The sequence below is a fragment of the Aspergillus alliaceus genome (assembly GCF_009176365.1).
Source record: "Aspergillus alliaceus strain CBS 536.65 unplaced genomic scaffold BDW43scaffold_20, whole genome shotgun sequence".
In the NCBI taxonomy this organism is placed as follows: domain Eukaryota; kingdom Fungi; phylum Ascomycota; class Eurotiomycetes; order Eurotiales; family Aspergillaceae; genus Aspergillus; species Aspergillus alliaceus.
In genome coordinates, this window is record NW_022474703.1 from 272,872 (window position 1) to 285,370 (window position 12,499).

At 48.6% G+C, this 12,499-nt stretch overlaps 4 protein-coding genes across 4 annotated transcripts; 2 read left to right on the plus strand and 2 right to left on the minus strand.

Moving 5' to 3' along the window:
* Positions 1-42: 42 nt before the first annotated feature.
* On the plus strand, positions 43-2,030 carry BDW43DRAFT_300064 (chaperonin-containing T-complex alpha subunit TCP1; the record flags this gene model as incomplete). Its single annotated transcript, XM_032044836.1, has 6 exons — positions 43-85; positions 148-195; positions 254-339; positions 393-497; positions 551-1,585; positions 1,647-2,030. The coding sequence occupies 6 exons, from the start codon at positions 43-45 to the stop codon at positions 2,028-2,030; spliced, it is 1,701 nt and encodes a 566-aa protein (XP_031900662.1).
* Positions 2,031-2,129: 99 nt separating this feature from the next.
* Positions 2,130-4,854, minus strand: BDW43DRAFT_79619 (WD40 repeat domain-containing protein). The gene is made up of 3 exons (XM_032050524.1): positions 4,080-4,854; positions 3,916-4,026; positions 2,130-3,862 (listed from the first exon to the last, which is right to left on the minus strand). The coding sequence occupies exons 1-3, from the start codon at positions 4,720-4,722 to the stop codon at positions 2,472-2,474; spliced, it is 2,145 nt and encodes a 714-aa protein (XP_031900663.1). The 5' UTR covers positions 4,723-4,854; the 3' UTR covers positions 2,130-2,471.
* A 171-nt stretch (positions 4,855-5,025) lies between these two features.
* On the plus strand, positions 5,026-10,853 carry BDW43DRAFT_79670 (putative rRNA biogenesis protein RRP5). The gene is made up of 2 exons (XM_032050526.1): positions 5,026-10,103; positions 10,170-10,853. The coding sequence occupies exons 1-2, from the start codon at positions 5,676-5,678 to the stop codon at positions 10,719-10,721; spliced, it is 4,980 nt and encodes a 1,659-aa protein (XP_031900664.1). The 5' UTR covers positions 5,026-5,675; the 3' UTR covers positions 10,722-10,853.
* Positions 10,854-10,889: 36 nt separating this feature from the next.
* BDW43DRAFT_79667 (uncharacterized protein) lies at positions 10,890-12,078 on the minus strand. The gene is made up of 2 exons (XM_032050525.1): positions 11,988-12,078; positions 10,890-11,927 (listed from the first exon to the last, which is right to left on the minus strand). Exons 1-2 carry the CDS (start codon positions 12,023-12,025, stop codon positions 10,985-10,987), a joined length of 981 nt encoding a protein of 326 aa, XP_031900665.1. The 5' UTR covers positions 12,026-12,078; the 3' UTR covers positions 10,890-10,984.
* Positions 12,079-12,499: the final 421 nt, after the last annotated feature.

Below are 12,499 nucleotides of genomic sequence, written 5' to 3' on the forward strand. Positions count from 1 at the left end.
CTACCTATCTGCCAGCAGCATCTCTTCCTCGGTTTCGCAATCATGGCAGGCATTTTTGAGCAGCCGCGGAATGCGGACACCCTTTGTGTGTTTCCCTCCTCTGAACTCTCCATCCGTTCTATTCATTAGCTAACCATATTCGCACAGTCTTGGGCGGGCAGAAAATCACTGGTGCTGATGTTCGGGAGCAGAACGGTATGCTATAGCATCCTAACTAGCTTTGATTGCACGCTGGTACTAATCTTGTATGTAGTACTTGCGACCCAGGCTATTGCAAATGTCGTCAAGAGCTCCTTCGGCCCTTCAGGTTTGGATAAGATGATGGTGGATGATATAGGAGTATGCACTGTTCAACCCCACGTGCCTCGACTGGCTCTCTGACAGCGCTGTAGGATGTCACTGTTACCAACGATGGTGCCACGATTCTCAGTCTTCTTGATATTGAACATCCTGCGGGTAAGATCCTCGTAGATCTTGCCCAGCAGCAGGATAAGGAGGTGAGTGACCCACCCCGCTTGTCTCTGACAGCTCAATATTCATGTCCATCTAGGTCGGTGATGGAACCACGTCCGTCGTCCTGATCGCTGCGGAACTCCTACGACGAGGCAACGAATTGATGAAGAACCGGATACATCCTACCACTATAATCAACGGCTACAGACTCGCCCTCAGAGAAGCTGTCAAGTATATGAATGAGAACATCGCTACAAAGGTTGAGACATTGGGGAAGGACAGCCTGGTTAACATCGCTAAGACTTCTATGTCTAGCAAAATTATCGGCTCAGATGCGGATTTCTTTGCAAACATGGTTGTCGACGCGATGCTGCAGGTGAAGACTACAAACCAAAGGAACGAGGTCAAGTACCCCGTCAAGGCAGTCAACCTCCTTAAAGCCCACGGCAAGAGCAGCGCGGAATCCGTGCTTGTCAATGGTTATGCTCTCAACTGCACTGTGGCTTCTCAGGCTATGAAGACCCGTATCGCTGATGCGAAGATTGCTTGTTTAGACATGAATCTGCAAAAGGAGAGAATGAAGCTTGGTGTACAGATCACGGTCGACGATCCCGATCAGCTAGAAAAGATCCGTGAGAGAGAATCTGGTATCGTCCTTGAGCGTGTTGAGATGATTCTTAAGTCCGGTGCAAATGTTGTTTTCACTACCAAGGGTATCGATGACATGGTCCTGAAATTGTTCATTGAGAAGGGAGCCATGGCCGTTCGGCGCTGCAAGAAGGAAGATCTTCGCCGGATTGCCAAGGCCTCTGGCGCTACATTGGTCAGCACACTTTCTGATCTCAACGGAGATGAGAAGTTCGAAGCTTCATACCTGGGCCATGCGGAAGAAGTTGTCCAGGAGCGGATATCTGATGATGAATGTATCCTTGTCAAGGGAACCAAGGTTCACACTTCGGCTTCTATCATCCTCCGTGGGCCTAACGACTTTAGCTTGGACGAAATGGAGCGTTCGGTACACGACTCCCTGTGCGCCGTCAAGCGTACCCTTGAGAGTGGTAGCATCGTTCCTGGAGGCGGTGCCGTTGAGACAGCCCTTCACATTTACCTTGAAGAATTCGCTGTCACAGTAGTAAGTCTTGACCTTGGATCTATGTATGAACAATCTTCGCTAACGTTATTTCCTTCAACAGGGCTCCCGGGAGCAGCTCGCCATCGGTGAATTTGCCCAGTCTCTTCTGACCGTCCCTAAGACTCTGGCTGTGAACGCTGCCAAGGACTCGTCCGAACTTGTTGCCCAGCTCCGTGTCCGCCACGCTCTATCTCAACGCGTGCAGGACGGTGATGCCAACGAGGAAGAGAAGGCTATTGCTAAGAAGAAGACATACCGGAACTACGGACTTGACCTCATGAAGGGCCGGGTCCATGATACCCTTAAGGCTGGTGTGCTGGAGCCTAGTATGGGCAAGATTAAGCAGCTTAAGAGTGCTGTTGAGGCCTGCATTGCTATCATGCGTATTGACACCATGATCAAGTTGGACCCTGAGAGAAAGGAAGATGACGGGCATGGCCACTAATTTGACCTTCTAGGGTTGTTTACTAGTCTCCACGTGGAGTTTTTAGACTAAGTATGAAGAAAAAGTATAATAAGATGGTATGAGCACATATTCTCATGGCAGGACAAGCTTGTCTACTCCCAGCTTTAGTATAAAGTAATTTGCATAGCCATTATTATGGATTCTATCACCAATGAATTGCTTGAACACCAATCTGTCACTGGGTAAACCATCGACATGCATCCAACCGCTGTAATTCTTATAGACAGAAGTTCCAGAAAAAAGTAGTAAATAGCTCCCCATTCCTTACCATGTACTCTGCAGTCAATGCCGAACAATAAACATCAAACCCTCTTCCAAGGGAATCAAACGCCCGCTAACCACCACTGAAATATGCCATGACGCCAAAATGCTTAAAAGACAGCAAATATCAAACAATAAATCCCTAGCCCCTTAAGAAAATCATTCATCTTCGTCGTCATAGAAGTCTTTCGTATCAGCCCATCCACAGCGCCATCGTCTACCCTCTGCCTCACCACCCTCTCGAAGGTCTCTGGCGTCAGGCCCTTCACGCCAACATCTGGCAGAGTAATCGTCACTGACTGTGATGAGCTCACCATCTACGGTCCACGACACAGCCGAAACCTCTTTTTTGTGGCCTTCGACCAAGGGCGTTCCGGATTGGTATATTGGGATAGTATCTTCCAGCCGTCCAGATAAGCCAGTCCCAGAGTTTGTACGGCGTAAACCAGAGCGAGTGAGGTGCATCGGGTTCTGAGGAAGATCCACCTCCGCTGTTGGCTTTGGAGCGGAATGAAGAAATCGTTCATCGGTGGGGAACAGAACAGCACAGTGGTCACTGCTCCCAACAGCCAACATCTCTGGTTTATCGCTGGCAGCCTTTCGGACCGCTGTCCTAACATAAAACGATGCAACTTGCAATCGGGGGTGACGGAAACCATACAAGGGGCCAAGACCTTCTTTATCAGATCCACCGGAACGACGAGGACGATCGTTGTTCAAGGAGAGCTCTGGTGCATGTCCAAGAATCAGATGGGATGTCGAATAAGCGTATACAGTACCATCGCGACATAAGGTGTAGAGTCTTGAGCCATCTCCACCTAGCGTCATGGAAGTGAGTCCAAAGCGCCTATATTTAATATGACTGTCAGGTTCTCGTGTAGTTGAAAGAGGAAGGACGGGTCTGCCACGACGGTTGTTATGTGCCGTTCGCAAATCCCATAGCCTGACACAGGCATTGGCTTCGGATGCTGTGACAAATAAATTTTCGCGTCCAGGTGGAAGGAAGGCCAGAGAAGTTACAGTAATGTCGGAACGCCCTACTTGAGGCTCTAGCTTCTCCGAAGCGGGCACTTGAGGCATCCAGGCGTGTGCGCCATGTATTGTGTTCAAAACTTGAGGATAAGTCATTTTGGAGGTGACGGGAGTAGCAGAATGCTCAGAGTCGGATTCGAGCGAACATCTAACTTGAAGGGAAGGTTTCTCGAAACCTTTGCAGCGTAGATCCCAAATATTAACATTCCCATCCCGACTACAAGTTGCGAGAACTTTGTTGTTGGCTGATGGTTGAAACTGCACTCGTTTCACGGAAGAAACATGGTTTGACAAGCAGTATATCGGTTTCTGAGTAGTCATATCAATGACCAAGGCTGTTTGGTCTCCGGAAGCTGTTGCTAGTAACATATCGTCTGATGAAAACTCAAGGTCCATGATGGCGTTCATATGAGGCCGAAATGAAAGGTAGGCTTTTGAAAACCCATTCTTGTCATCTTTGGCAGAATCCAACAGTCGAATGCCTCCTTCTTCATCGCCCACCGCAACGAGGGTGTTTGCTATCAAACAGTCAGCGGAAGAAAGGGAGAGAAATAGGGTGGGCTTGACTGACTGTTACAAGATGCAGTGCAAAAAGGAAGAGCAAGTCGATCCCCGGTAGAGCTGGCACAGGTATGACTATCAGAGGGCCGAGAGTAGAATGTTGATGTCAAATTCTGCCAATCTTAACCACGGGTGAGAATGGGCTATACGATGTTTTGTGAATGAAATACCAACCAGTTCCGGAATTAGCTCGAATAGTTACCCGATTTGCCCGTGCGCCTGTAACATTTCGCATGAAAAGCTGCCCAGATGTCTGCAGTGCCTGCGATCGTCGAATGGGTGATACTTGACGAAGTGGTTTCACAGTATCATGTGGTTTCAATTCGCTCGTCTGTACCTCGCTTCCCACTTCGAGATCTCGAACAGTGACATTTACCTCTTCATTATCTTGAATTGGATGTCTCACGCGGACCTTCCTCAAAGGAGATGACTGAAATGGAGAGCTAATCGAAGAAAATGAAAACTTCCGCTTCCTACTAGGAGTGCGCAGAATATCTGAAGGTTCAGGCCTAGTTTCAACAGCCTTTAATGTTCTTGTGAAAGCTGGGCCCAAGCGATTGACAGCCGGAGAACTCAAGGCCTTCAAGGCCTGCCGGTTCGTCCTCACATCGCTAGTGTTGCTCCCTCCATTAAGCATGGAACGAGGGGTAAAGAACTTTCTGAATGACCGTGGGGTAACGGGGGGTGGCTTCTTGGGCTTGCGTCGGACACCAGCATCTGATACTATTGACGGTGGAGAGGAAGGAAGCTCCTGCGATAACGGAGGGAAGACGGGTTCAGATCGTGGTACTTCGGGAAGATCATGACTGCCAACCATTGTGCCATAAAGGAAATCAGTCAGACAGACAGAGGCATTTTACATGAATGTGCGGAGAGAAAAGAGGGTGTTGGGGCAAAATGGCAGAAGACAAGAAACATAGTGGAGCTGGCAGGAGGCCCAGCAATGCTCGTCGCGGAAAAGTCGATCGAGTCTCGTGTCAACGTGCCTTTTCGTGACGCGAGTCGCCGGTTGTGGCAGGCGGTGAGGCGTCCAATTAAAGAGAGCGCAGTTACTGCATTCGGGAGGCGGTCTACAAAGCGATCGGCTTTCTGGTCTAGAAATTTTACTTTATATTTTTTTTTTTACTCCGCCAAATTTGTGTCCGGATTTAAGAGCTTTAGAGCAGCTCAACGAGTCTGCGCTTCAGCCCCGGACTACTTCTAGTTCGCCAGTATGGCTCCAATTAAGCGCAAGGGCGCCTCAGCAGAGGAGGCAGCGCCTACCCGTCAACCTCAAAAACGTGTACGAGTTGGAGCAGAAGAACGCAAAGATCAGAAGAAGCAAAAGACAGACGCTTCTGGGGATGGCAAGTCCAAACCTGACACCAGTTCTGCCCCCAAAGCCTCGGAACTTACAGTCTTGCGCGAGGATGAGCCCTCTTTCCCACGCGGTGGAGGAAGCGTCCTGACACCTCTTGAACGAAAGCAAATTCAAATTCAAGCAACAAAAGATGTCCTCTTCGAGCAGAAAGCGACTAAGGGTTCTTCCAAAGCTTTCCAAAATGGCGAGCATGACGAAGATGAAGAGATGGAAGACGTGGATGACGATACCGCGACAGCTGCTAAGAAATCTCGTAAACGCAAAACCAAAAGCAAGAAGCATACAGATGAGGCGCAGAACAAAAAGGGTGTGCGAATTGAAGGTCTCAACTTCAAGGTAAGCTTCGCGAGAGTTCCTCTTATAGTTTTGGGCAAGGTTCCTAATGTAATCAGCGTATTACACCTGGAACCATGGTGCTAGGTCAAGTTTCGAGCATCAATGCACACGATATCGGGCTTTCCTTACCAAACAACCTTACCGGCTACGTTCCCTTAACAGCAGTTTCAAAGGGCTTAGAAGAGAAGATCGAAAGTCTTCTGAAGGAAGATGAGAGTGATGATGACAATGAGGATTCAGAGGAGGATTCTCTCGATTTGAGTGATTATTTCTATTTGGGTCAATACCTACGTGCATACGTTGTGTCTGTCGGGAACAATGCGGCAGATGCTAGCTCCAAGAGTAAAAAGCGTATCGAGCTCGCGGTTGATCCAAGACAGGCTAATTTCGGGCTTTTGAAATCCGACCTCGTCGTCGACTCTGCCGTCCAAGCATCGGTTTCAAGCGTTGAGGACCACGGTCTGGTCATGGACTTGGGAATTGATGGTGCCGATATCAAGGGCTTCATGTCCAAGAAGGAAATTGATCCCAAGACGGACTACTCGACCATCAAGGAAGGCTCGGTCTTTCTCTGTATGGTCACTGGCCAGAACGCCAACGGTAGCGTTTTGAAGCTGTCCGCCAACTTACAATCTTCCGGGTCTATTAAAAAGTCGCATTATCTCAGCACAGCACCTACCATCAACTCTTTTCTCCCAGGAACTGCAGCTGAGATCCTTTTGACCGAAGTAACACCAAACGGAGCCACTGGAAAGATCATGGGCATGTTGGATACAACTGTGGATTTGGTGCAGTCCGGCGGTAACTTAAGAAAAGAAGATCTGACGAACAAATACAAAATCGGTGCTAAAGTCAAGGGTCGCCTCATCTCCACGTTTCCCGCTTCGGAGCCATACAAGGTTGGCTTTTCATTGCTCGATCACGTCTGCAAATTTACATCCGAAGCCCAAGGACCTGGTAGCTCCGAAGATGCACCAGCCATATCCGCTATCGTACCTGAGGCTACGGTGATCAAGGTTGATCCTGGTCTCGGAGTTTACGTACAAATCGGATCAACAAAACATGTGGGTTTCGTCCATGTGTCGCGGCTAGCAGACGGGAAGGTTGAAAGTATCTCTGCCGAATACGGACCATTCCAGACGGATTCCACTCACGAGGGAAGGGTCGTTGGCTACAGCGCTCTTGATAAATTGTATCTTCTTTCATTCGAGAGGTCAGTCATTGACCAGCCTTTCCTTCGTCTCGAGGACGTCACTGTGGGTGCAGTCGTCAAAGCGAAAGTCGAGAAGCTACTCATCGGACCTACCGGATTAGATGGCTTGATCGTCGAGCTGGCTGATGGTATCACCGGTCTTGTTCCATCTATGCATTTTGCTGATACACTTCTTCAATTCCCTGAAAAGAAATTCCGGGAAGGCATGACCGTTTCGACTAGAATCCTATCGGTCGATACAGAGAAACGCCAGATCCGGCTTACTCTGAAGAAGAGTCTACTCAACAGCGAATCCGCGATTTGGAAGGATTACGACAGCATTGTGGCCGGGGCGCAGTCTCCTGGAACTATCGTGAGCATCCAACAGCATGGTGCTGTGGTTCAGTTCTATGGTACAGTCCGAGGTTTCCTTCCCGTGTCAGAGATGAGCGAGGCCTACATTAAGGACCCTTCACAGCACTTCAGGTTAGGCCAGGTGGTGAATGTCCACGCACTCAGTGTGGATCCATCTCTTGGAAAGCTTGCTGTGTCCTGCAAAGACCCCTCCACCTTTACCGAAACCTACAAGAAATCTTTTGAAAGCATCCACCCTGGTTTGCTCGTTACTGGCACGGTCTTTGAGAAATCAAGCGACGACCTTCTTCTTAAGTTAGATGACTTTGGCCTTGTAGCTCGGTTGAATATTGATCATGTGATCGATGGTTCTCCCTCTAAACAGAGCTCAACCCTGTCGAAGATTCGCGTTGGTCAGAAGCTCAATGAACTGCTTGTGCTTGATATCCAGCGAACTCGCAGGCTCATTAGAGTGACAGCTAGGGCAAGTCTCAAAAAAGCTGCCAAGCAAAAACTTATCCCAGCAAGTTTTGAGGATGTCCACGAAGGTGATGAAGTCACTGGCTTCATCCGAAACATAACCATGACGGGAGTGTTCGTTGAATTCTTAGGTGGCGTCATCGGCATGGTACCCAAGCGGCTCATTGGCGATGAAAACATAAACAAGCCGGGCTTCGGCTTGACCAAATCTCAAGTAGTCTCGGCAACTGTGCATTCTATAGATACTGAATTCCAGAGGTTCATCTTGAGCAGGAATCCCGCCGAGGCAACCCAAGCCGGGCCGAAAAAACCAGCCTCGAAGCCCGCTGCCAAGGATGTTCCATCTGATGATACTATTACCAACGCTATCGACGGAGATATCAACTCAATGTCTGACTTCACTTTTGGAAGGATTACAAAGTGCAAGATTGTTTCTGTCAAGGCAACACAAATCAATGTGCAGCTTGCCGACAACATTCAGGGCCGGATTGATATCTCCGAAGTGTTTGATAAATGGGAGGATATCAAAGACCGGAAGCAGCCTCTGCGGTTCTTCCGTCCCAAGCAGCTTATCTCGGCGAGAATACTAGGTGTTCATGACGCTCGTAACCACAAGTTCCTCCCGATAAGTCATCGGACTGGAAAATTCCCCGTGTTTGAACTTTCCTTGAAGCCAAGCTTCCTCCAGGCCGCTGATCCTACCCCATTGAACCTGGAACAAGTTCAAGTTGGCTCATCGTGGTTGGGTTTCGTCAACAACATTACCGAAAATTGCCTCTGGGTCAACTTGTCTCCTAACGTTCGTGGAAGATTGCGCTGCATGGATGCATCTGATGACTTGTCTCTGCTAGCCGATGTGGAAAAGCACTTCCCCATAGGGTCTGCCGTGAGAGTCAACGTCTCCGCAGTGGATATTGAGAAGGGTCGCTTGGATCTTACAGCTAAGCAGCGTTCTGACGCTCTCACCATGGAGGATATCACCACGGGCATGATTTTGCCAGCAAGAGTCACCAAGGTCACTGAGAGACAAGTCATTGTGCAGCTCACCGACACCATAGTCGGTGCAGTTGAACTGATTGATCTGGCAGACGACTATTCTAAAGCAAACCCTACAATCTACCACAAAAACGAAGTGCTCCGCGCTTGCGTCGTCTCGGTTGATAGAGCTAACAAAAAGATCTCTCTGTCTCTCCGCCCATCAAAGGTCCTAAGCTCGTCACTTCCTATTGAGGATCGTGAAATCTCTTCAATGGAGCAAGTCAAAGTAAATGACGTTGTGCGAGGCTTCGTACGGAGAGTGGCTGACAGTGGGCTCTTTGTGACACTAGGCCATGGTGTTACTGCTTATGTCCGTGTTTCTGACCTTTCAGACTCCTATCTCAAGGAGTGGAAGGATGCTTTCCAAGTTGATCAATTGGTTAAGGGTCGAGTTACTGTCGTAGACCCGGAACAGAACAGGTTACAAATCAGTCTGAAGGAGTCTGTATTGGACCCCAACTACAAAGCTCCGGTAACACTCCATGACCTCAAGTCCGGCCAGATTGTCACTGGCAAGGTCCGTAAAGTCGAGGAGTTCGGCGCATTCATCGTCGTCGACGGCTCTGCGAATATCAGCGGTCTTTGCCACCGCAGCGAGATGGCTGAGAATCGTGTTGAGGACGCCAGGACGCTCTATGAAGAGGGAGATGTCGTTAAGGCGAAGATTCTCAAGATTGATCGCAAACAGAAGAAAATATCGTTTGGTCTTAAGGCATCTTACTTCAAGGATGAAGACGAGGACGTTGAAAGCAGCGAAGATGAGGATGAGGATGACGATTCCGAAGGTATTAGTCTAGATGGCTTTGGTGGAGTGAATGTAGAAAAAAATGACAGCGACGACGACAGCGATGTCTCTATGGGAGGAGTAGATGTTGAGGAAGACAGTGAAAGTGATTCCGAGCAAAGTGATGATGAATCTATGGCCAAACCCTCATCAAACAGACAGGGCGGACTCGGGGCGAGCGGATTCGATTGGAGTGGCAACATAATGGGAGACGACGAGAAAGCTTCTTCGTCTGACTCTGATGACGAGGATGAGTCAGAGCGGAAGAAGAGGAAGAAGCATCGCAAACCAGAGATCCAAGTTGATCGAACTGGCGAATTAGACGCTAATGGACCCCAATCAGTGGCGGACTACGAGCGACTCTTGCTTGGTGAACCCGATTCTTCACTCCTTTGGCTGCAATATATGGCCTTCCAGCTAGAGCTAGGCGAAGTCGAGAAGGCAAGGGAGGTTGCCGAGCGTGCCCTTCGCACCATTGCCATTGGTCAAGATGCTGAAAAGCTGAACATCTGGATAGCAATGCTCAACTTAGAAAATACCTACGGCAACGATGATACTCTGGAGGAGGTATTCAAGCGGGCTTGTCAGTACAACGAACCCCAGGAAATCTACGAGCGTCTTATCAGCATTTACATCCAATCTGCAAAGAATGAGGTAAGGCCCGCATTCTCTGACACTATTCACACATTTGTTCAGATGGCTAACTACAATTACGTACAGAAAGCAGATGAGCTTTTCCAGACCGCTCTTAAGAAGAAGATCTCTCAGTCATCCAAGTTCTTCCTGAACTACGCCAGCTTCCTATTTGACAATATGGCTGCCCCCGAACGTGGACGTGCCTTACTGCCTCGCGCTCTTCAGTCGCTTCCTGCTCACACTCACGTCGAGACCACATCTAAGTTCGGACAGCTAGAGTTCCGTTCTGAGCATGGAGATGTTGAACGCGGTCGCACTGTGTTCGAGGGTCTTCTCTCTTCATTCCCTAAACGGATAGATCTGTGGAACATCCTTCTGGATTTGGAGATCAAAAATGGCGATGCTGAGCAGGTCCGGCGCCTATTCGAGCGGGTACTCGGAATTCGGGACTCCAAGAAGGGCGCCGTATCTGTGGGAGCGAGCAAGAAAATCCGACCCAAGCAGGCACGGTTCTTCTTCAAGAAATGGCTTGCTTTTGAGGAGAAGCTCGCCGCAGCCGATGGTGGTAATGAAAAGATGGTGGAGGATATTAAAGCGAAGGCAGCAGAGTATGTCAAGTCTCTGCAACAGGAGTAGGTTTCGCATCCTGTGTGAAAATATCTTATGATGGCATTGGTGTTTCGGTCATAGATGTTGTATATAAAAAGCATTCGAGCTGTGATATCTTATTCTCCAAAAATGTACAAGCAAGTATGATACCATGCGAGTTCTGGCGAGATTGCCTCGTTAGTGTAAGATTTAAATAACCAAAGATGAAGGAGAGCCTAATAACAAGACGCCGTGTCGCCAAAATGGAGAGAAAAAGGAGATTGCATGCTGTCATGAGCCTGGTCAGCAGATTATTTCCTCTTTTCGGCCATCAGCCTCCGATATTCCTCCACAATATTCTTTCTTTCACCAGCCAACTCTTCTCTCCTCCTCAAGCTACCGACAGCATTCGGCACGTTAGCGACATCAACTTTAGCGCCGCTTCGGACTTTAAAGATCTCCTTTGGCTTCGTCAATTGCGGTGGTGCCTCGGCGGTTTCGAAAGGATTCGCAGGCTTGTTCAGACGATCCTTGGTCTTCAACTTAGCCCAGGGATCTGGGTCACCATTGCCCTTGCCGCCTTTCCTTGCGCCCGCTCCCTTCTTCTTCGCTTTTGCCTTGCCGGCCTCCGTTTCCCACTCCTTCCATAATTCCAACTGATCCTCTAACTCTTCCTCTCGCTGCTCCCGCTCAGCAGCCTCACGTTCTAAGATCTCTGCCTCCTCCTCGCGCCACTGCTTCTGTAGCCGGAGTAAATGTTTCTCATGTTTCGTAACTCGGTGCTCGCCGCGAATCTTAGGAACATCCAACGATGCGGGTTTCCCAGATTTCTTCATCCCAGAAATCGGCATTTCACGATCTACTCGCGCCGCGAAATCCGACAGCTTCTCCCCCGGAAGGATCTTCGGTTTCGGTTGCGATTCGGCATCGTTACTCTGTTCCTTTACAGCTGCAGGGCCAGACTTCTTTCGTGTAGTTGATGTCACATCATCGGATTTGTCTAGCCCTCTTTTGCGTTTCTTACTCCCGCCTGCGTCTGGTTTCGCTGGCACTTGCTTTCCTTTTGTCTGGAATTGCATCAAGCGGAGAAAGGCTTTGGGGGTGTCATCGTCATGGGCAGCTTTGCGACGAGCTTGAAGTTGGTCTTGCGCCTTGACTTTGGCGTTCTTTTTTGAGTTCTTATTTTTGTCTTTGGCATTAGGATCGCGTGTCGGGAGAGATTTTGCGATCATAGAAGGTGGAAGATCATAGATACTAGTATGTTCAAGTCAGCGGGCGTACGGTTTGGCTCAAGAGAGCAGAAGGTAAAGTTACTTCGCATCGTTTTGCTTCCGCTTGTGCTTGTGAGGCATCTTGAATATGTTGGGGTCTGGAGCTGTTCGTGATGAGAATCTGCGGAGGTGGACTTGGAGAACTTTAATTTTTATAAATTTTTTTGCCTTTCGGGCGGCGTATCTAATCGCGGCTGATAAGATCGGCCTTCTGCTAATGTATACTTCTGTCCGCAGCTTTACGGCTTAAGACCTTTAACTCGGTTTTAAAATTTATTATTTTATTTTAGTTCCTTGTAGAGTTTGAGATCTAATAAGGTCTCAATTTTAAGAGTACAGGCTATTTTGAAAATATTTCTATGTGATGTATATTCATGCGCTGCGGAATACTAAGAATACTAAGGTCATGCAAGCTCAGGCTATATAGTCTAGCGACTGACTTACGGACTAGCCTTACTTTTCTTTTTCTTCGGAAAAAACAAAGAGAGAGAGAGAGGGAGACCCTTGAGGCAATCAGTTAGGTCTACTCCATGATTACAGAATTATTCTCAGTTC